This window comes from Gopherus evgoodei, unplaced genomic scaffold (genome assembly GCF_007399415.2).
Source record: "Gopherus evgoodei ecotype Sinaloan lineage unplaced genomic scaffold, rGopEvg1_v1.p scaffold_37_arrow_ctg1, whole genome shotgun sequence".
Classification (NCBI taxonomy): domain Eukaryota; kingdom Metazoa; phylum Chordata; order Testudines; family Testudinidae; genus Gopherus; species Gopherus evgoodei.
In genome coordinates, this window is record NW_022060049.1 from 3155466 (window position 1) to 3177730 (window position 22265).

Here is a 22265-nt window from a genome sequence, read left to right on the forward strand (position 1 = left end):
CGGCCCCCCCAATCTTGGCCAGGGGCCCAGCTTGTCCCCAGGCAGAGCCCTTCACATCCGGCCCATTGGAGTGGCTCTCTCTCCTGTCTCCATGGCAGCTCCAGGGAGATGGGGAAGGATTGTGGAAGGAGGGAGCATGACTTCCTCATTTGTTTCATGGGCTGGCTGGGGAGAGCTGTGTTAACTAAACGATCCAGCCAACTCTAATCCAAAGCACTTCCCTCATTAGACCCGCCGCTGAGGTAATGACCACTCCTCCCCTTGGACAGATGGGGAAACTGAGGCACAGAAGGCTGAAGATCACAAAGCATGTCAGCGACAGAGCTGGCAACAGGATGCAGGCAGTCCTGAATCTCAGCTCCCCATTCTCCAGCCACTAGACCAGGGCCTGAGAGGCAGGATTTCCTGGGTTCTGTACCCAGCTGTAGGCCCTCAGTGGTCAGTGCAGGGAGAATCAGGACACCTGAGTTCTGTCCCTAATGCTGGAAGAGGAGTAGGTTCTAGTGGTTAGAGCAGAGGAGAGGGGGATGAAGGCTGGGAGTCAGGACTCCTGGGTTCTCTTCCTAACTCTGTTGTGGGGGTGGATCCAAGGGTCTCTTCTGGATTGTTTTTATTTCCCTCCCATTTATAATACAACAGACACAGCCTGTGGCATCCTGCCCTCAGCTCCCAGTAGATCCAAAGGGTAACGATTCTCAGCCGAGGCCGGCAGTGGGATTGAGGGACTGTAGAAAGTGCTTTGGGGTGGAGCTGCTGGGATCACGAGCTCAGTCCTTTGGCTAATGGAAAAAATGACTCCAATCCCTGAACGCACTCTAACACAAACCTGGGGGTGGGATCCAGAGCGGTGAAGAGCTCCCGCTGCTGAGTTGATCCACAAACGCCAGGGAACAGGAGACGGGGCTCTGGGTGCAGCTTGCGCAGCATTGGCCAGCAGATGGTGATGGATAGCCATCTCCAGGGCACCCCAGGGCATGGAAGAGCTAGTGGGGGGCAGGGTCTATTGGGGAGGGGGTGGGGGTGAGGTGTATGTGTTGAGATGGATGTGTGGGGTGTGTAAGGGTTGTTGGGGGGATAGGGAGCTTGTGTGTCTATAAGGCAGAGATAGGGGTGGGAATGGCTTGTGTTGGGGGTTTAGCACCTCAATTCCTAACCCCCCTCCACCCCCGGCCAGTGGCAAAGCGCCCCCTAGGCAGCCACCTTGGGCCTAGGTTGAGATGCACCCTCAACCCTGGCCCTAAAGCTCCAGTTCTCCATCCCTAGCTTCCCCCAGCGCCTTCCTGCTGGTGACTCAGAGCCAGGCCGTGAGAGATGGAGCAGGAGGCAGTGGGGCTGGGCCCTGTCCTGGAGTGTTTCCTGGCCGGTTGCCATACGAGTGGGGTGTGGCTGGTTCCTGTCAGATCTCTGGCCTGGCCTGGGGCCCACATGCAGTGTGGGGGAGCGAGCAGCTGAACCCCTTGCCCCATCAGATGCCCGCTGAAGGGAATTTGGGATGCAGACAGGGCTGGATGGTGGCAGGGGAAGGGGGGTGTAATGCCCCCTGTTGGGTATCCTATGGGTTTAGGAAGGAAGACTGGGGAAGAAGGGCTGGGATTGGGGTGAGCAACAGGATAACTGAAGGGAGGCTGGGGGTGGAGGGAGGCCACAGGGGCTGGGATGAGTTGGTGTTAAGAGGGAGCTGGACACACTGATAAGGGCAGTTGTGTGATGGGGTTGCTGGGGATGGTGGAGAGCAGGGCTCAGCACCCCTGGGTCTTATTGTTCCTAACAGCATGTGCCTCAGGGTTACAGCTGGCCACCAGCAGGGTTCAGGAAGGGATTCCTTCCCCACCGCCCCCATGTATTCTGGGAAGATTTTGTTTTAATCTCCCTCCTCTGATGCATCAGAGCTGGAGACAGGCAGTGGGCAGGGTGAGCCAGGGATTCTCCCTTTGTCAGGTGCTTGTCTGGTGGTTCTTGTGCACGTGCTTCAGGTCCAGTGATGGCCATATGTGGGGTGAGGGAGGAATTTTCCCTCAGGTCAGATTGGCAGGGACCTTGATGAGCTTCCACCTTCTTCTGCAGCATGTGGGTGCAGGTCACTTGCCAGGATTATCTGGGCATAACTCACTTAAACATCTCCCTGCCATCGCGGAGGCCTCGGGCCCTGGTGCACCCCAGTCCCTCCTCTCCTGTGCCTGGCCCTGTGGCACGCAATAGTCAGCAGCCTGCTCTCCTGTGGTACTCTGGTCTCATTACGCAGTTGGGTTTGGTGTGTGGGTTCTGGTAGCCTGTGATAGACAGGAAGTCAGACTAGATAGTCCCCTCTGGCCTGAAAATCTGTGCCTCTCTGAGGAAGGGCAGGGAGGTTGGTGACCCCCCCCCTTGAAACTATGGGATTAGATGGTGGGGGTTAGGGAGAAAGGCCAGGTGAGACCGATGGCACCACGGGCAGTCAGCACCTCTGCATGGCAAGCTCAATCTGATTGCGATTGAACTCAGAGGAAAGATCCCATTGCCGTCGCTGGCTCTACTGAGGGACTTTGGAGCTCTGCTGAGTCAATCTAGTTTCAGCCCCCGCTTTTCACATGCATGTCCTGCTGCAGGGGACAGACCCACTCCTGGTCAATTTCCCTTCCTGGCTCTGGCCAGTTTCAGCTTCTCCCAGCACTTGCCACCAGGCTGTTGGATTCAGGAGCCCTGCACTAGGGGGGGAGGGGGAATTGCCACCTATTTGAATTGATCTTTAACAGCCATTCCAAACCCCGTGGCACCAGTGCTAGTCCCAGCTTCCCGTCAGTCATCCCACACTCACCCCCAGCCCAGAATGCAGGCTCTACACCAGGTCTCTTCAGGCTCCTCACCACGGGGAAAAATTGCAGCCAAGCTCCCTCCTCCTCGCCTCCTTCTCCCCTCTCCTCACAGAGCACCACATCCCCCCCCCCCACCCCAGTGCTTCCCACTGCCTAACAGCTGTTTGGTGGCACTTAGCACTTTCCAGGAAGGAGGTGGGAGGAGTGGGGACATAGCACGCTCAGGAGAGAAGGTGGAGAAGAGGCAGGGCAGGGGCAGGGACTAGGGGAAAGGGGGTGAAATGGGGGTGAAGCGAGGGCCAATGCTTGGACGGGAAGAGGCAGGGGTGTGCGAGCACCCACCCGGAAGAGAGGAAGTCACTGTCATAGGAGTGAGTGGTGGGCAAAGAGGGGGAAGAGGCGAGTGTTGGGTGGGGAGCGATGGGAAAGCAGGGGGGGTGAGAAGGTGAGCGGTGGGTGTAGGGTGACCAGATGAGAGACGTGAAATTCGGGATGCATGGGTGATGGGGCTGGCGGAGCAACAAACAAAAACCAAGAGCCGATGGAGCATAGGAAAAATTGGTGGGGGCTAGGCACCCACCGGCAGCTCCATGCCCTGCCCCCCCGCACCAGCTCGCTTTCGCTCTGCCTCCACCTCCCCTGAGCCGGCTGCCGCGTCCTGCTTCTCCCCCCTCCCTCCAGCACTAGCGCCACCAAACAGCTGATTAGTGCAAGCCTGGGAGGGAGAGGTGAGGAGGAGGAATGTGGCATGCTTGGGGAAGAGGCGAGGCCAGGGCATGGATTTGGGAGGGATCCAATGGAGGAGGGAGGGGCGGAGTCAGGGCAGGGCTGGGGTGGCGTTGGGGTGGGGGGCCATGAGCCCCCTCCGCCTGTGCACCAGAGGGCAAAATATTGGGACAATTCGTGTCCTGACCGAACATCGGTGGGGACGTGGGACAAACAAGTAACTATCAGGACAGTCCTGATAAAATCGGGATGTCTGATCACCCTAGGTGGGTGGAGGACTGAGGAGGGATGCAGCAAGGCCGCAGGGGGCTGGGAGATGATGAAGGGCATGGGGTGGTGGGGAGCAGGGAGGGGGCGGGACCTGGGGCAGAGTGGGGCGGAGCCTGGGAGGAGTAGGGGTGGGCTGTGGGCAGGGCTGATGGCACCCCAATGTGTCCTGATATTTTAGTGTTGTGATCTGGTCACCCTACTTCCATCAGTGGGGTTCAGGGGTTTTATCTGCCAGATGCAGCCTTGCTTAGGGCTGGTCTACACTACGGGGGAAAATCGATCTTAGATACGCAACTTCAGCTACGTGAATAACGTAGCTGAAGTCGAAGTATCTAAGATAGAATTACTCACTGTCCTCACGGCGCGGGATCAATGTCCGCGGCTCCCCCTGTCGATTCCGCAACTCCGTTCGGGTTGGTGGAGTTACGGAATCGATATAAGCGCGTTCGGGGATCGATATATCGATCCCCGAGCAATTGATTGCTCCCCGCCGATACGGTGGGTAGTGAAGACGTACCCTTAGATACCAACCAGCCTCAGGGAGGGGAAGGTCTGATACACCAAGTATATCCAGAGCGATCACAGGGAAAGAGAACATAGGTTTTCGGACAGAGCCTTGCCTATGCCTCTCAGTGTGACCTAGCGAATAAGGCACTGGACTGGAATTCGGGAAGCCTGGCTTCAATTCCTGGCTGTGCTGCTGATCTGCTGTGTGACCTCAGGCAAGTTATTCCCTTCCCTCTGCCTCAGTTTCCTCTCTCACCCTTTTTCCGTATGACCATGCACTTGTTGGAGCAGGGACTCTTCCTCACTAGGTGTGTGTGCAGAGCTTGATGCAATGAAGCCTCTGATCCTGGACAGCACCCAACACGATGGGGGCCCCAATCATGGTTGGGGAAGGGGTCTGTGCAGTGGCTGGTCCACAGGGGGCCCCGATCGCATTGTGGGGGTGGTGTTTGTGCAGCAGCCAGCACAATGGAGGCTCTGCTCTGTTGGGGCCTTTACCCATTACTATGATAATACTGATATCGGGTCCGGCCCATATGTCCTCTGGCTCCAGGATAGAGCTGATGGAGGTTCTCCCATAACTGCAGAGTGCCGTGCCGCTGGCTACCGGGCAAGAAGGGTCCAATGTTGAAGTTCCTAGGAGTGCTCCCCCGGTTCAGGGAGCAGCTGCGAAGGAGGCTGGGACATTGCTCAGACTGGGGTTTCTTGGAGTGCTGCACCCAGCTCGGTGCAGAGATAAAGGCTATTTGCACAGGTCAGATTTCAAACCTCTCCCCTCCAGCTGCACAGAACCAGAGCCCTGATTCAGGCCCACTGCTATTAACAGGTGTTTCGATTGCCACTCCCCCCATACATCCTTTAATATAAAAAAAAAGGGCTCGATCCTGAAATCCTCCCATGACCTTTGCCTGAGTAAGGGCTCCAGACTCAGATACATGCAGCACAGGGGAAATCAGTGCCCTAATCAAGACCTATCTGGAATCCAGCCACAGAGAAGTTGGACTCAGGGGAGGAGCCCATGAGAGCCATGTCATTGGTGAAGAAAACCATGCGGCAAGGAGGAGGCATGTCACAGCAGGAGAAGCCACACCCAAAGGGGGAGGGGTCAATGGGAGCCACACTCACCCATCTCAATTTGTATGATAAGCACATACCACACCTAGTGGCAAAACCAGCTTCTCTTGGTACTGTAAATCCATTAGATGCTTCAACCCGGTAACACTCCTTCCCTGCTCCAGGGCAGATAACCCACAAAGCCAGCTGCAACCTTCCTTGGGAATGTGGTTACAGCATAGTGGGTGTGGGCTGGCGAAATTGAGATGTGACCAAACACTAATGAAATTCAATCCTAATGAGATCTTGGCCTCGGTAACATCTTGTGACAATGAGTTCCACTGGCTAATGATGCCAAAAAGGCATCCCTTTGTATCAGTGGATTAGGTGGAGCTGTGGAATGAGGAAAGACTCTCCCATGGTCAAAGCCACAGCAAAATTTCAGTTAAACACCCACATTTGCATCCTCTCTAGATTACCCATCAAATTGGCCTGGAAATTCGTAGGATAGACTGTGGGATGGGGTATAGTTTATGGGGCAGTGACCAAGGTGTGCCGGAGATCTAGCACGTTAAAACATGAACTATTTACACACACACACACACACAAATTACCCTTTTTTAAAAGCAATAAACGCTGCTTGTTAATAACACTAAAAAATAAGTATAAATAGAGTCATTTCTCCCCTGCAATCCAGGATACAACATGGCAGCCCTGACATAGAGGATCACTGACTGTACAACAATCCTGCCATACAGGATGACTGACTGTGCACATTTGCACTGGTATGAAAAGTTGAGCCACTCTATAGCTATGGCCAGGAGGGACGATTCTTTGGTAAGACTTGGTGTGAGATCTCCCAGGTGCCTTTGCAGCTCCAGCCTAGGAGCAACATGTGCACTGGAGAGGAACACACCAGGCACTTCCCAGCTCTAGTCATCCGGGAGAGTCTTTCTGCAGGTGACCAAAGAGCCTGCCCCTGCTGCTGACTGTCCCCTCTTCTCATTCACTCTCCAGCCTCTCACGGATGTCCGTGGGCAGCGTCTCATAGAGGGTGCTCTCCACCACCAAGCCACTGCGCTTGAGCGCCTGGCACCGCCCGATCTGAGGCGGCAAGGCCTCCAGACGGTTCCCCTTCAACTCCAGCTTGCTGAGCAAGGAGAGGTTACCCAGGCGGGGGGAGAGGGTGGAGAGCTTGTTGTGACCCACCATCAGAGTCTTCAGCTTCTTGCAGAAGAAGAGCTCATCGGGCAAGGTCTCCACTGAGTTGGAGGAGATGGCGAAGTATTGGAGATTCTGGAGCACACCTACCTCCGGGGGGATAACCTGGATGCTGTTGTTGGAGAGGTCAAGGCAGCGGAGCTTGATGCAGAGGAAGAGCTGGGAGGGCAGGGTCTCTATTTTGTTGCAGTTGAGGTATAGCTGCTCCAGGCCCTTGAGCTTCCGGATGTGCTCGGGGATATAAGCAATGTGGTTGTTCCAGAGCTTAAGGCAGACGAGCTTGCGGCAGTGCTGGAAGCTGAGGATCTCCTCAATGGAGCGTAGCTGGTTGTCTTTCAGGTCCAGCTCCTGCAGGTTGACCAGGCTGAATACGGCATGGGGGATGCGCTCCAGGTTGCAGTTGACCAGCTCCAGCTCCCGCACATTGACCAGCTTCTTGAGGTTGTTGAGCGTCACCAGCTTGGTGCCGTCGTTGAGGATGCACAGGCGCTGCAGGTGAGCTGAGACATCAGTCACGCTGGGCGGCACCTTGGAGATGTTGCTGTGCAACGAGAGCACCTTGAGATTCTTCAGCTCTCGCAGGCTCTCCAAGCCAGACGTCTTCCCCAGTTCCTGGCTGAAGAGGCCGGAGAGGTGAAGCTCCTCCAGCCCGCGCAGGCTGTAGACCCACAGCGGCACATCCTTGATCTCATCAAAGGTGGCCTGCATCACCTTGAGGTGGTCCCGCAGGAAGACCAGGGAGGCAAATGGCAGCTTGATGGGGCAGTTCAGCAGGGAGAGCTCCTGGAGGTGGACAAGCTGGGCCACCAGTGGTGGGAAAGTCACATCCTTGAGCATCTCCAGCTTCAGGGCCTCCACCTCGGTCAGCTCAAAGACTGTGTCAGGCAAGCCGGACAGCATGAAGAGGTGGAGTTCCAGGCGGCCCAGGGCATTCCGCTGCAGCTTCTGACGCAGCTTCTCCTCCGTCCATTCATGGTTGAGGTTGAGCTGCTTGAGCTTGCTTTCACTGACCTCGGAGAGGAAGACAGCGAAGCGCTTGGAGTAGAGGGAGTCATACTCATCGATCAGATAAAGCATGAAGGCAAAGTCATTCTTGACGTCGGGGATGTCGCTGATGCCCGTCTCCTCTCGCACATAGCGGAAGGAGTACTCTTTCAAGGGCCGATGGAAAAGCCAGTACAGCGTGTATAGGCAGGTGAGGCCATAGATGCCCAGAAGCAGATGTAGCAGATGGCCAGCTTGGAAAAGAGGGGAGCCTTGGTGTGGTTGCAGCAGAAGTGGTCATAGCCTGTCATGTCCTCCATCTCCACACTGCAGGGCACGATGAAGCGGATGTTCTGCACCAAGGCGGCATTGTAGGCCGTGATGATCAGGAACTTGAAGACCTTGAGAACCGTCTGGCGGATGTACATGGTATAGAGGATGTCTCCCTCCTCCACGTGCAGCCGGAACTCTTCACCTTCTCAAACAGAGCCTTGGCCTGCTCCCCTTCCTTCTTGTCCAACAGGCTGACTGCAGGAGTCCTCCGCTACCTTCTTCTCGGAGATGGACTGGACGGGCTGTAGAGCAGGGTGGGGCTTGGGCATTCGTCCTTGATTCCCTTCCTCTGCTGGTCTTCCTTCTTTGAGCTCATCCCTTCCTGGTTCCCCAGAGACCTCAGAGAGGGCCCGGGTAGTCCAGGGTGAGTCAAAGCACTTGCCGAGGATGGAGATAGAAGTGCTCGATCTAGAGCTGGTGCCGGGGAACTTGAACCAGAAGCTGGCACAGACCATGAAGATGAGGGTGTGGATGACCACCAGGTAGGGGAAGTACTTGGCGTACCAGTGCAGAGCTGTCTCGTAGCACATCTGGTTGATGAAGCTGTACTGCTGGATGTCCAGGTTGTTGCGCAGGCCGCTCATCTCCCGGGAGGACTGGGGTGTGTCTGGCTCAGAGGCATTGAGGCTCTTCCTGGCGAAATTCTGGCACGTTTCGTCAGAGAGGGGGGCACCAGCGGGGGCATGGTTGGGAAGGCAGATGATTTTGTCCTGTGTCACCTGGGGATATGGCCACAGAAGGGAACAGGTGAGGAGACCATGGGGGATGCTGATTCACACCAGCTGGGGATCTGACTCCACTGATTCCAATAGAGCTGATTTACATCTGCTGTGGACTCCCATGGAGCTATGGCCAATTGACACCCGCTGGGGGTCTGGCCCTGCATGTCATGCAATGGTCCATGCACAGTTCTGCCCCCTGAGCACCGACTGCAGGCTGCATTCACGCGTATGTCAGGGCAATAGTGATAACAGGGGCACCGAAGCCTTGCCCAACCCAGAAGCCCCGGATATAGCTTAGACACTCCAGCACCCAATGCAATGTCCATGAGACAGAAGCCAAGGGTGGCCACTAACTGCTGCCCAGAGCAGGCTGCAGCCCAGCCAGCACACCCTCAGTGCAGAGGTGCTGCACTGTGGGAATGCTATGGGTTCAGTGACACTTGGTGTGCTGGGAGTTGCAGTCTCAGGGGGCTGCGCCTCTGGAGCAGCAGTGGGTACGACCCATTCTGGCCCCACTCTGGCCACCCCTGGGACAGAGGAGACAGTGTCCAAGAAGCACAGTTGGTGGTGAGGAAGCATGTCTAGTAGTTAGAGCTCAGGTGCTTGGAGTTAGGTTCTATCCCTGGCTCTGGGAGGAGTGTGGGGTCTAGTAGTTAGAGGGGGGGGGGCTGTGAGCCAGGTCTTCTGGATTCTCTCCCCAGCTCTGGGAGGGCAGGGGGGTCTAGTGGCTCAGACTAGTGGGGTGAGGAGTCAGGACTCCTGGGTACTATCCCCAGCTCCACCACTGCCTCTCTCTAAGACCTTGGGCTGCTCTCTTTAATCTGTGCCTCCATTTCCACCTCCATAAAATGGCATTTACCAACTCCAGGGAGGCAGCAAGTTTCGAAAGCACCTGGGGAGGCTAAGACAAATGGGACTAGAGGAAGGCAATGAGATGCTAGTTCACGCTGGCATCTTACTTCACAGCTAGAGAGCAGAAAGAGCGTCCCATGAGCTCAGCCTGTGAATGCGTGCGCTGCACCTGGCACACACCAATCCCACGAGGAACTCCTGTGATTCAGGGCCCATGCTAAGCCAGGCCCTCGCTAATCACAACCCAGGAGTCCTGACTCTGAAGGGAACAGGCCCCGCAGTGATGTTGTTAGGTAGGAGAGCAGGGGAGGGCAAGTGGCAGGAAGCAGAGACAAGCTGATCAAGGTGCTGTAAAGAATTATTGCCCCTCATTCTGCAGAGCCCGAGCTGGCTCAGTGGAATGCAAAATAAAATCCTCCAGCCCCTGGTTACTGCAGCCCCAGGACCACGTGACTTCCTGTTACAGAAGTTGTCTTTCAGTCCCTGGTTCTGAGCAAGCCAAACCCACCTGTGCAGTGTAGGTGACATTCCCCATCTGTGGGTGACCAACCTCCTACTGTGACAGCTGATGGAGCTGCTCCTTCAGCTAAAGCAATAGAGTGCTGTGCTGATGGTCCCAGTGTCAGCAGGGTCTGAACATATGCATACAGGGGATTTGCTTGAGGTCACTCCAAAGTCAATGGCAGAGCTGGGAATGAAACCCAGGAGTCCTGCCTGCCACTACTGCTGCTCCTCTGCCTTCACCATGCCTAGATCCCATTCCTCTCACAGAGCTGGGGACAGAACCCAGGAGTCCTGACTCCTCACCCCACTGGTCTAAGCCAGTAGACCCCACTGACTCCCAGAGCGGGGGAGAGAATCCAGAAGACCTGGCTCACAGCCCCCTGGCTTTAGCCACCATCTCAAGGGGGTTTCTATGTACTTCCCTGACAGATCCCACCATCCCCTGGCATCTCACTGGTTGGCAGTGTGGCAGGTGCCTGAATGGTTAACTCAAGAGGGGGCCAGCAGGGAACTAATCTCACTCCCGTCCTCCTCCCAAATGGCCCTGGAGCTTTGCCTATGGGACTCATTGCCACGGATATTCTCCCTGTTGCCACAAGAGACAGATGATGTACAGGACTGCTGCCTTGTGCACCCCGCTGCTTGGCTTCTGTATGGACAGACTCCTCTCCATAATATCGGGGGGGTGACCAAGCACCTCCCCAACCCAATGATGATGACAGACCCAGCCTAAAACAGGGCTGGGGTGGAGGAGGGGTAGCTCATGCAGGGGAAAGAGATGGGGGGTCATTCTCCCATCTCCCCCTGTTCCACCCCAGAATGCAAAGCTTGCTGGCCCATCAGCTAACCACTAAAATTCAAGTCCAGCATTTTTGAGGTGGGGTCTAGCGGTTAGAGCTGGTAGGGTAGGAGTCAGGGTTTTGTTCCCAGCTCTTGGAAGGGAGTAAGAATAAGGGGAGGGGCTGGGAATCTGGACTCCTGGGTTCTATTCTCAGCTCTCTTTTTCCCCACCTGAATCAACCCACTGGGCCCATCTAGCTCAGCAGCCTGTCTCTGATCAGGCTCACACAAGACGGGCTCATCTCATCTCAGCCCCTTTCATTCCTGTTATTGAGCCACAGCCTTTGCGCCCCACCTTCCTCCCATTTCCCAGGGCAGCCCACGATCCAGACATGCTGGGGCAAGATTCCTGCCTGGGCGCGGATCCCCTGCAGTGAGCTGGCAGCACCTGCACTGATACAATATCTCCTGGGAGGACTGGCAGCTCCAGAGGAGGCACCACATCCAGATCGGGGGAAGGGTGCAAACTCCATCTTAGGATCTGTATTGATGGCCCTTATCCTCCCCCTGCTCCCCTTTCCCTCGAGCCTGGGCCCACCCTCTCCTCTCCCAGCAGGAAGGTGGCATTCACCCACCCAGCCATTCAGAGCCAAACCCCAGAGGTTCTGATCCAAAGTTCCCAGTTCCCCAGGGGTGCATCTTCCAGCTGCCTCACGTCACACGGCCGAGTGCCTGCTGGGATGTCCCTCCTACAATGCAGCAGGGCATCCACTGTGGACAAGGGACTCCATTTGTCCCAGCAGTGATTTGACAGGCAGAAGGGGCACAGGATAAGGGGTGTTCTTCCCAGCCAGCTGGCTTCTCCTCTGTTTCCACTCTTGCCCTTGGCCAGTTTGTGGGGTCTGCATCATGCTATTATGGGCACCAGACTGACCGGCATGAGCACATCACCTGGCTGCTGGGGATAGAACTTTCTACTGCTGCTGCTGGAGATTCTCCTTCAGCTCCAGAGAGAGGAGGATCTAGAGGTCCCAGGTCCTATCCCTGCTGTTGCATGGGTGAGGTCGCACAGAGGGTGGTCCCAGCCCACATCCCAGCCCAGTACCCACCTGCAGGGTGCAGCCAAAGACCCCGATCATGAGCATGGCCACCGTGATGTATTCAGCCAGCACATCCCACCAGGGCTTGAGCACCTTGAAGGCCGGCTGCTGGTCCGTAAACTGCTTGAACTCAGCTACAGGGATCATCCTGTCTGCAGAGAGAAGGTGGGGTTAGGCTGATGGAGGCCTCTCCTCCCTAGAGACGCCAGTTTAAATCCCAGCTCAGGTCCAGTGGAGCCACCTCTGGGGTGGGACACAGCCCCCCAACAGCCTGAGACAGGAGAGCCCTGTTCTGAAAGTGCAACTTCCAGGGCGGGATGTCAGGAGGCAGAAGGGGATTACTCATGTTGGAAATTGGGCAGGACACCAGGAGCCACACCCTGACTCCTGGGAAGAATGGCCATTCTGATAACCACAAAAGGTCAGTGCCTCGGTCTCATGCTGCAGTGCAGCTTTGGGGCCAGAGCTGACTGCGAGGGGAGAGCCCCACTGACTGAGCCCCCTGCTTCCTGCAGAACAGCTCCCCTGGTGCAGCTCTGAGACCTCGGGGTCAGCAGTGACTTCAAGGAGAGGCCCCTGCCCGCACACACTCCCTGCAGCACAGCGCTCCCTGCTGGTCACCCACACCACTTCCTCCCCACACCGGTCTCACTGAGCCACCTTTCCCCTCCTGCCTGGCTTTGTTCCCTTCAGACACTGGATGGGGGCTACCCACAGAGTCATTGGGAAGGTTGATCCAGGACATCAGTATGGGCAGGGAGTGGGATCTTGGAGAAGGCCAAGGGGAGACACTGGGGTCCCACTTCCCCCCCAGCATCCCTTTGAAAACTGATACAGCCAGCTGTAGATTTCTCCCCTCTGCTGGCTCAGGATGAGCCCAAATCACCTGGCACCAAGGACGCTCGGTGGGGCTTAACGACCCAGCAATGGGGGAGCCCCGGCCAGCCCAGGCCCTGGAACCTGCCACCTCAGAGCAGGGGTTCCAGGCAACATATCAATGCCCTGTGGCCTCCCCCAGGCAACAGAGATGGGGTGACAGTTGCTGAGGGTTACAGGAGTGAGATGTGTCGATGCTGATCGCAGTGCTGGGTTTTACCTACCCTGGCCCAGTAACCCAGACTTGGGGGTGGTAATCCAGACTCCAGCCTCAGTGTTGTGCAGCAGGGAAAAATTCTTAATTTATCCCAGGAATCCTGATTTCCAGCCTCTGCATCCCTCTAACAAACCCCTAGACCCCCCCACCTCCAAACTGGGGATAGAACCTAGGAGTCCTGACCCCCAGGTCAGCCTGCTCTCCATAGGCAGGAGGCAGAGCATGGTCATTTTATTGCACTGACTAACGGATGGGTGTTACATGGGGACTGACGACCAGTGGGGAAACTGATTCCTATGCCTAGACATTTCCCCTCCAACCCTGTCGGGTGCTACTCCGGCTCCCCAGAGGAAATGCCTTTCCCTTTGCTCAGGCTGGAGCGTCCCCCAAGCCAGCTCTTACACAGGGGATGCTGTCCCGGCAACTGCTTCCCTGTGGTTTGTATGTGTGCCTGCATGGTGGAGTAAATGTTTCCATGGACAGCGCTGGGCCTCAGGCCGGGGAGCAGCAGAGAAAGCTGAAGGCAGCTTGGGGCAATATGGAGAATTCAGACACTTAACGGGAATTTTCAGAGCAGGGTTGGAACTTTCCAGGGAAAACTAAAGTTCTAGTGGGAGAAACTCTCTGCTCCAACTGCTGGTCCACACTCCCCATGCAGAGCTGTAGATAGAAGCCAGGAGTCCTAATTTCCAGCCCCCTTGCTCTAAGCTCTAGACCCCACTCCCCTCCCAGAGCCAGGGCTGCCCGCGGGGGGGGGGGCAACTGGGGCAATTTGCCTCAGGCCCTGGGCCCCACAGGGGCCCCCACAAGAATATAGTATTTTATAGTATTGCGACTTTTTTTTAATGGAAGGGGCCCCCAAAATTGCTTTTCCCCAGGCCCCCTGAATCCTCTGGGCAGCCCTGCACAGAGCTGCGGATAGAACCCAGGAATCCTGACTCCCTATCCCATCCTCTAACCACTAGACCCCCCTGTTGTCCCAGAACTGGGGCTTGAACCTAGGAGTCCTGCCCCCCCACTCTAACCAGTAGACTCTACTCCCCTGCCAGGGCCAGTACTATCCTTCTCCCCAGCTAATTTTTATAATATAAAGTCCCTAGGAGTGGGGGGGGGCTGGCACAAGGTACTAGCACCCAAGCACACAACCGGGAACCCCGGGGTTCTACTCTCAACTCCACCACTGACCCAAAGTGTAGCCTTGGGCAACTCCCTTCCCCTGGGAAAAGGCAAAGAGCTGAGCATGGTACAAACCCACTGCCAACTAGGGCTTGGGGGGGCAGTCACTATGCTGCAGAGCAGAGACAGATCCTTCTGCTCTGCCAGAGGAGAATCACCATTAGCAATACAGTATTAGCCTTATGACACCCTGATTCCATTCAGCAAAGGGTGGCAGTGGGTGTACCTGTATAACCCCATATCCCACACACCCCAGTGTCATTATATCTGACATTCATGTTTGGCTAAGCCAGGTGTTACTAGTGAAATAACACCCAGAACATAACAGCCTGATTCCTCCAGCATCCCTGGAGCTTACAACCAGCTGGATCTCTCAGGGATCCTGACACTGGGAAGGTCCCTACAGGGGAAGGAAGAGGCATTGGTAGCTGGGACAGCCAAGGTGTCCTGGAACAATTTGTATAGTGGGGGAGCTGAGAGCCATTGAACCAGACTGTAAACCCTGCATATGATGGGAACCACTTCAGGCCAGGGGGTGTGGGGTGTGGCAGTACCTGTGGGGGCAGCCCCGGAAACCTTGTCCAGCATGGGCAGCTGTGAATATATGATCACCCTCTCCAGCCTCTAAGAGGCAGTTCAGGGGAACCAGTTAGCATCTGCTAGGCCCTGCAGGGATCAGGACTTATCCAGCACCCCTGTCTCACTGCAGTCCTTAGAGCATCCCTCAGACTATCCCAAAATGCATCAAAGGGCAGAACCCAATGAATTTTGGGGAGATCAGAAAACCTAAAGAGGGGACCCATGCAGCCCCTGCCATCTCTGCAGCACAGCCACAGCCTCCAGCACCTCTGTGATTGTCTGTCTCAGAGAACTGGCTGATGGCCCCATTAACAGCTTTCCCTCTAACACCCCAAGTCATCTCTGTGCATCCTCCTCCCAGGTACCCAGTTGGCATCCCAAATGCCTGATCTCCCAGATAGAAAGGGGGGGGGATAGGTGCACACAGCCCCTGGCATCAGTGCAAGGGGACAAGGGAGGATACACACAGAACCTCTGGCATGCGGGGGGCCGGTATGGGAGGAAGGGAGGCTGAGGGAACCTCATTCCAGAGCAGGAGGTCCCACGGCCCAAGCTGCTCCTGGCATGCAGGAGCCAAGAGGTTCATTCTGCGAGCAACCAGGGGCATTGCTGCCCAGGAGGAGCCACCCCTACCGTCACCTGTATCGGCACCATTGCAGCAGGGGTGATCAGCGAGTCCCAGGGGCTGTCTGTGCGCACACCCGCCCCCGGGCCAGGAAGTGAACACTTGGGGACTTCCAGAGGAGAGTTCTTCTTCCTTCCTTCCTTCCTTGCCCTCTGCCCAGCTCAGGTCCCTCATCCTCCCAGGTATCCCGGCAAGGCCCAGGCTCCAAGCAAGCCATTCCCATTCCCATTCCCCCTCCCACATGGTCCTGGACACCTCCAGCCATGCCCAGCCCCTAGGCACCCCCTACTCATCCTCAGTCCCCCCATTCCTGCCCCCCCATCAAGCCCAGTGCTCAGGCACACCTAGCACCTGTTATCCTTAGGCACCTCCTACCAATCCCCTTGATCCCCATTTCTGGACACCCCCAGCCATGCCCAGGGCCTCTACCCATTCCTGGGCACCCCTACCCAGGTCCTGCTTCCCCAGCCATACCCAACCTCCAGGCACCCCAGCCCCCACTTTTTCACCCCCCACTTTTTCACATATGTTCTAGGATGTGGCTTGGGGCCTGCTCCTCTCTTCAAGGGGGGGCTGGTAGGGATGAGGGGAAGTGAAGTAGGGTACCACCAAACAGGCCATGGGGGGCAGGATGCATTTCCTGGGGAAATGCCACGTTCTCCTCCTCCACCCCCAGAGAAAAATCTGCAGCCCCCAAAAAACTCTCCCTCCTGAGGCAAACAAGCACTTGCTTACCCTCCCCGCCCCCAACAGGTGCAAACCCTTCCAGCCCTTCTGCGCCCAAGTAAATCCAGATTTCCCTCCCCCCAAAAAATTGTCCCCTTTTTCCTAGGGACAAATTCCCCTCTCCCCCTTCCTTGGGGATCCAACCGACCCCCCACCCTTCCTGGGATCAGCCCCAACTGCCCCATCTCACCCATGGGCAAATCCAGGTCTCACTAAAGTTCCCTTCCTGCCCCTGAGTATTGGGGTGGCCGTGTTAGTCTGTGTCCACAAAAACAACGAGGAGTCTGGTGGCACCTTAAAGACTAACAGATTTATTGGGGCATAAGCTTTCATGGGTAAAAAGCCAACTTCTTCAAATGCATGGAGTGAAAATTATAGATGCAGGCAGAAATCTATTTTGGCACATGAAGAGAAGGGACTCCCTTCTCTTCATGTGCCAATATAGATTTCTGCCTGTGTCTGTAATTTTCACTCCTTGCATCTGAGAAGTGGGTTTTTTACCCATGAAAACTTATGCCCCAATAAATCTGTTAGTCTTTAAGGTGCCACAGGACTTCTTCTTGGCTTCCTGCCCCGACTGTTCCTCCTCCCTTCCTGGGGAGTAAATCCGGATTCTCTCACTCCTCCTGCTAGGTGTAAATTCAGATTCCCCCCCCCTTTTCCTCCTCCCATCCTGGGTGTGTGGAATCCGGATTCTCGTTACGCGGGGGCGGCGACCACTCCCCCCACCCGCTTTGCCCGTGTAACTTACCAGCTCTCCGTTCCCACTGTCCAGCCTGCAGCCTCCCCGGGGCTTAGCGGGGCGCGGTCCGGGGGATCCCGCTGCGCCCCCCGCCCCATGCGGCGGTGACGGGTTCCTCCAGGGCTGCCTGCTGCCTTGGCTCCCTGACACGCACCCCCGGTGCGGGAGTGACTCACCCTGCCTGAGAGCTCCGGCACTGGGTTGGGTTTGGGGAGGGAGGAGACCCGGGACTGAGCAAACATGCAGCTCCTCCAGCAGCACCAGCCACAAAGCGGCAGCGACCCACACAAAACAGAACAGCCCAGGCACAGCTGGGACCCGCGACTCTGGGTTCTGTCCCGAGCTCCGCGAGGGGAGTGAGGGCTAGTGGTGAGAGCAGGGGGTTGGGAGCCAGGACTCCCCCATCTTTGCCAGAGTCTCACCAGCCCCCCTGAGGGGCATCCATTCTACTCCGCCTCCGATTCCCCAGCGGTGCGTGTGGGCAGCGCCACTACCTTTTATAAAGGATTTTGGCTCGTCAGGTGACAGGAACGGTAACTGCACATTACAATTATTTGATTATTTAATCTCTCACCGGAATTGTGGTTTGAAGTCAGCCCATGGCTGTTGCTCATGGACCGGAGAAGATTTCAGCGTCTGCGATAACAATCTAACATTTCTGCAGCTTCTCTCATGCCAGGTACTTTGCAAACTACTTATAAGGATCACTTCGTTCCCCGAAAATGAAACATATGCAGCCACTTCTGAGGTGGGAAGCAGCAGGTGTTTAACAGCATGCAGTGACTCTATACAGGGATCATTCACGGAGCACTGAAATGCGGCCAGCTCTAGGGTGGAACAGGGCAGGCTTTTAACAGCGCACAGCAACACTGCACAAGAACAATTGTGCAACCAATCATTGCATTGAAAAATGTTCAGCAAGGTGGGTTAGAAGCCCTCTGGGAGCTGTACTAAATGCAGGGTTTTGTCATGGGAGGAAAGGGGCTTATTAAAAAGCTCTTGTTTATGTTCTCAAGGAAGTGGATCATTGCAGCAGGCAGAGACTGTAATGGTCTCAAAGCCTGTTATTGTCTGGGTGAAATTCTACCCCTCAGCTACTCCGCACAGCCCAACTCTGGAGACAATCCGATGGGGTGGGTGAGCTGGGGATGTTTGGATGAGAATCAATGGTGCGGGTGTTTGGGAAGGAAAATCTTCCCCTTTGCCGCTCAGATATCACAGCCTTGTGCTGGGACCTGAGATTCTGGGACTGAAAGTGCCAAGGGACAAAAAGCCCAACCTGCTACCCCTTGTTCCAGGGATCTGGGAACTACAGCAAGGAAATGAACTATGAACTATCATGTTCTATTGGTGCTCACGGGGCGGAGGGCATGTGGGGGGATGAGTGCCTGATACCCACAGCTATGGCTGCTGGGACCTGGCTCCCTGCTCGTCTCACTCCCCCAATGCACAGAGGACGTGGACGGGGCCGTGTGACAGGGCCAGGATCAGGCCGGAGGGTTGCGAAAGCTTCACCCTGTGCGTTCTGGCCCCCTGCCTTGCATTGCATCTATACCCCAGAGCCTGCAATCTGATCCTAGATCTGGAAGGGAAGTGGTGTCTAGTAGTTAGAGCAGGGTAGTTGGGAGTCAGGACTCCTTGTTTCTGTTCCTGGTAGGCCAATCAAGAGAAATTGGGGCTCCAATACATCATGTTCACTGGGGCCACACACCCTCCCATTTCACCCGTTACAGATGTTGGGGGGGCAGTACAGTTGTTCCCCCCTTTCCACTGCTGTTATCAGCCCTGGCTCTGGGAAGAGAGTGTTCAGACAAAATGGGCTGGGAGTCAAGACTCTTGGGTTCTATTCCCAGCTCTGGGCAGACAGTGGTGTGTCTAGGGCAGGGGTGGGGAAACTATGCCACGGGTGCCAGATCCACCCATGAGGTATTTTAAGCCCGATCACAAGCTCCCGCTGGGGAGCAGGGTCTGGGGCTTGCCTCGTTCCAGCCAGGGTGCAGGGTCAGGACAGCACCATGCAGCTCCTGGAAGCTGTGCATGGCCCCACTCCGGCTCCTATGCACTCCACTGGGAGCTTCAGGGATGGGGCAGCATGCAGAGCTGCCTGGCTGCGCCTCCACATAGGAGCCGGAGAAGGGACATGCTGCTGCTTCCAGGAGCCGCTTGAGGTAAGCACCGCCTGGAGCCTGCACCCCTGAGCCTCCCCCCATGGCCCAACCCTCTATCCCAGCCCTGATCCTCCTCCCCTTCTCCAAACCCCTCAATCTCAGCCTAGGGCACCCTCCTGCACCTGAAACCTCTCATCCCCAGCCCCACCCCAGAGGCTGCACCTCCAACCAGAGCCCTCACTCCCTCCGACACCCCAACCCCAATTTATTGAGCATTCATGGTCTGCCATACAATTTCTATTCCCCGATGTGGCTCTCAGACCAAAAAGTTTGCCCACCCCTGGTCCAGTGGTTACAGCCAGAGTGTGGGGAATCAAGACCCCCGGAGGGGATGTCTGCACAGCAGCTGAGAGTGTATATTCAGGCAGCAACCCCATACCGCAGCCTGTGCGGCAGCGTCCACACTGCTATGTCCAGTGCGCTGCCTCGAGAACAGCCAGCGCGTCTACCTGAGGTCACTTGGTGTCCTTCACTGAAGGTCTCACTTTGGTGGGAACCCAGGCCAACCTTCAGCAGGTGCCTAGTACCAGCCTCTCCAAGCAGGGCACGCTGGAAACACCACAGATAGGAGCTGAGTGCGCCAGCTGAGACGGGCCAATGGAATCTACTCAGGGCTGCAGAGGGATAATAGTACCTAATCATTGGACCCCACCCCTGCCCAGAGCTGGGAATGGAGCCCAGCCCCAGCCTCCCCCACTCTAACCACTGGACTCCACTCCCCCCCTTCAAGTTGGACGAGAACACCTGAGTCTCTGCCCCTCTCCTTTGCCTTCTCCATGCACTGTCCCCCCATCCTGTCTATATGCCTATAACTAACTCACCCGGCCACAGCAGGCAGGGCCCAGCACAGCCTATAATTATCTGGAAATAGTCATTTCCTGAGGTTCCCACAGGTCCTGCGCCGGGACTGGCAAGGATATTTAAAGAGCCAGTGCACCCATTCCAGTGGGGATAGTGGGGTGTGTGTGTGTGTCAGAGACCAAATCTGCATATGAAAGCCTGGGAGAGCCCAGGGGAAATGCAGGGAGTGGGGTGGGGCCTCAGTTTGGGGCATTCCCTGAGTTGTTGGTGCTGAACCTAGAGCCCCTGTGTGGCACCAGGGGTCGTTGTGCTGCAGGGAACACGGTAGGAGCTCTGTGGGGGATGAGCTCCTCTCAGGGTACGTCTACACTACAGGATAAATTCAAATTAGCTTAAACCGATTTTATAGAACAGATATTATAAAGTCGATTGTGCGCGTCCGCACTAGGCACATTAATTCGGTGGTGTGCGTCCGTGGTCCAAGGCTAGCGTCGATTTCTGGAGCGGTGCACTGTGGGTAGCTACTGTAAAAGAATGAGGCCAATAACGTCGATTTGCGTCCACACTAACCCTAAATCGATATAGTAACATCGATTTTAGCGTTACTCCTCTCGTTTTGTAGGAGTACAGAAATTGATTTAAAGAGCCCTTTAAATCGATATAAAGAGCAGTGTAGTGTGGACGGGTGCAGCATTAAATCGATTTAACGCTGTTAAAATCGGTTTAACAGCGTAGTGTGAACCAGGCCTTAGTGCCAGCTGCAATGCCCCGTGTGGCACTAGGGGGCGCTGTGCCACAAATGCTGTAGTTTGGATTGACTCTTCTTCAATGTTGGTGCCCCAGAGATGGCTGCATCTCAGCACCAGCCGAGGAATCCTACATTCCTCTGCACCCCACACTAGAGGTGGCTGCCTTTCAGCACCAGGTGAGGGTTCCCTGTATAAATTCCTCTGTGCCCCACCCCAGAGGTGGCTGCATCTCAGTGCCTGAGCATCCACAAGCTGTACAGACCTTGGGTCCCCTGATATGGAAGGAGCTAGTGAGAACCCAGTTTTTCTTAACACAGGTCATGAATTGGTGGAGGCAGCTGGACTGCGGGGTGTTGGCCTTCCAGGTGGGGGGTCCCAATGCTGAGTGTGGAGTCCTCACGGATGGTTCTGGTCCCCAGCTCCTGTGCTTCTGCCCCCTATTCACTCCCCCCTCCACTCCAGAACATCTTGCCCCAGAAATCCCCCAACAGTGTGATGGAAGGGGGACTGGAGTTTATGGGGTGGCTGGAAGGTGCATTATTGGGGTACCCATGGGAGGTGCTAGAACTTAGTTCATAAGCACAGTCCTGGTTCAGCCCCTCCTCCCTGGGCACCCCAGCTGGAGGCTGTGCTCTTCCCTTCAGCAGAGGTGCCCTGGGCCCTAGGGGCAGCAAGGAGGATGAGATTCCCCCCTTTCCACACATCTCTGGCTGACTAGTGGTGGCTAGAAGCAGAGTCATGAGCCCAAAGGCAGTGTGGGGCCACTTGAGCTTCAAACCAATCCAGCTACCCAAGCCCCCTCAGGAGCCCCCAGGGCCAGGATTCCTGGAGCTACCGGCTAGTCCTTTCCTGTAAGAAGCCTCTTGCCCCCCCTCCATCCACTCTACCAACTGAGAGGGCAGGGAGACCCCTCCCAGTTCACACACAAGTGGGAGAGGGCTGTGGCTGGCAGAGGTCACCCCGGGCACTGGCTGAGAGGGAAGACAATGCTGGGAAGGGAAGAAGGGGGATCAGAGTCCAGGGGAAGGAGCAATATATGGTAAGATAGAGGGGGTGGATGGGGATAGGTAGATAGCACAACGGGGGTGGATGGAGATAGACAGGGTGTTTTCGGTTGGCTGGGTGTCCAGGGTGCTCTCCATATGTTCCAGAGACTTTGAGATTCATGGCTCCCTGTCGCCCACGCGTCACCCTCATTCCAGCAGCACAGAGTCAGACCGGCCCTTGTTGAGGATCTGGCTGGTCACAGTGTAATCCAGGAGTTGGCAGCCTTTCAGAAGTGCTGTGCTGAATCTTCATTTATTCACTCAGATTTAAGGTTTCGCGTGCCAGTGATACATGTTAACATTTTGAGAAGGTCTCTTTCTATAAGTCTATAATGTATAACTAAACTATTGTTGTCTGTAAAGTAAATAAGGTTTTTAAAATGTTTAAGAAACCTCATTTAAAATTAAATTAAAATGCAGAGCTTTCCGGACCGGTAGCAGGACCCGAGCAGTGTGAGTGCCACTGAAAATCAGTTCGCATGCCACCTTCAGCGCACGTGCCATAGGTTGCCTACCCCCGTGTAATCCAACAGAGGACACTGTTGGGAACCCCCACTAGGGGGCGCAGCACACACATGGTCACAGGCCTTCTCCCAGCCGCAGGAGCTCAGGAAGGGGTCAAAGCACCCAGGGTCCTGGTTTGCGTGGGACAGGTCTAGTTGTTCACCCGATGTCCCAGCACCCCCCCACATCCCCCTGGGAACTCCACATCCTGG

General features: G+C 55.9%; 1 protein-coding gene across 1 annotated transcript; it reads right to left on the reverse strand.

The window, feature by feature from the left end:
• Positions 1-6270: 6270 nt before the first annotated feature.
• LOC115642053 (volume-regulated anion channel subunit LRRC8E-like) lies at positions 6271-16851 on the reverse strand. Its single transcript, XM_030545430.1, is given in 6 exon segments — positions 6271-7783; positions 7786-8022; positions 8025-8085; positions 8087-8605; positions 11854-11996; positions 16795-16851. Coding segments are annotated over 5 exon segments (2388 nt in total). The 5' UTR covers positions 11992-11996; positions 16795-16851; the 3' UTR covers positions 6271-6350.
• Between the last annotated feature and the right edge of the window lie 5414 nt (positions 16852-22265).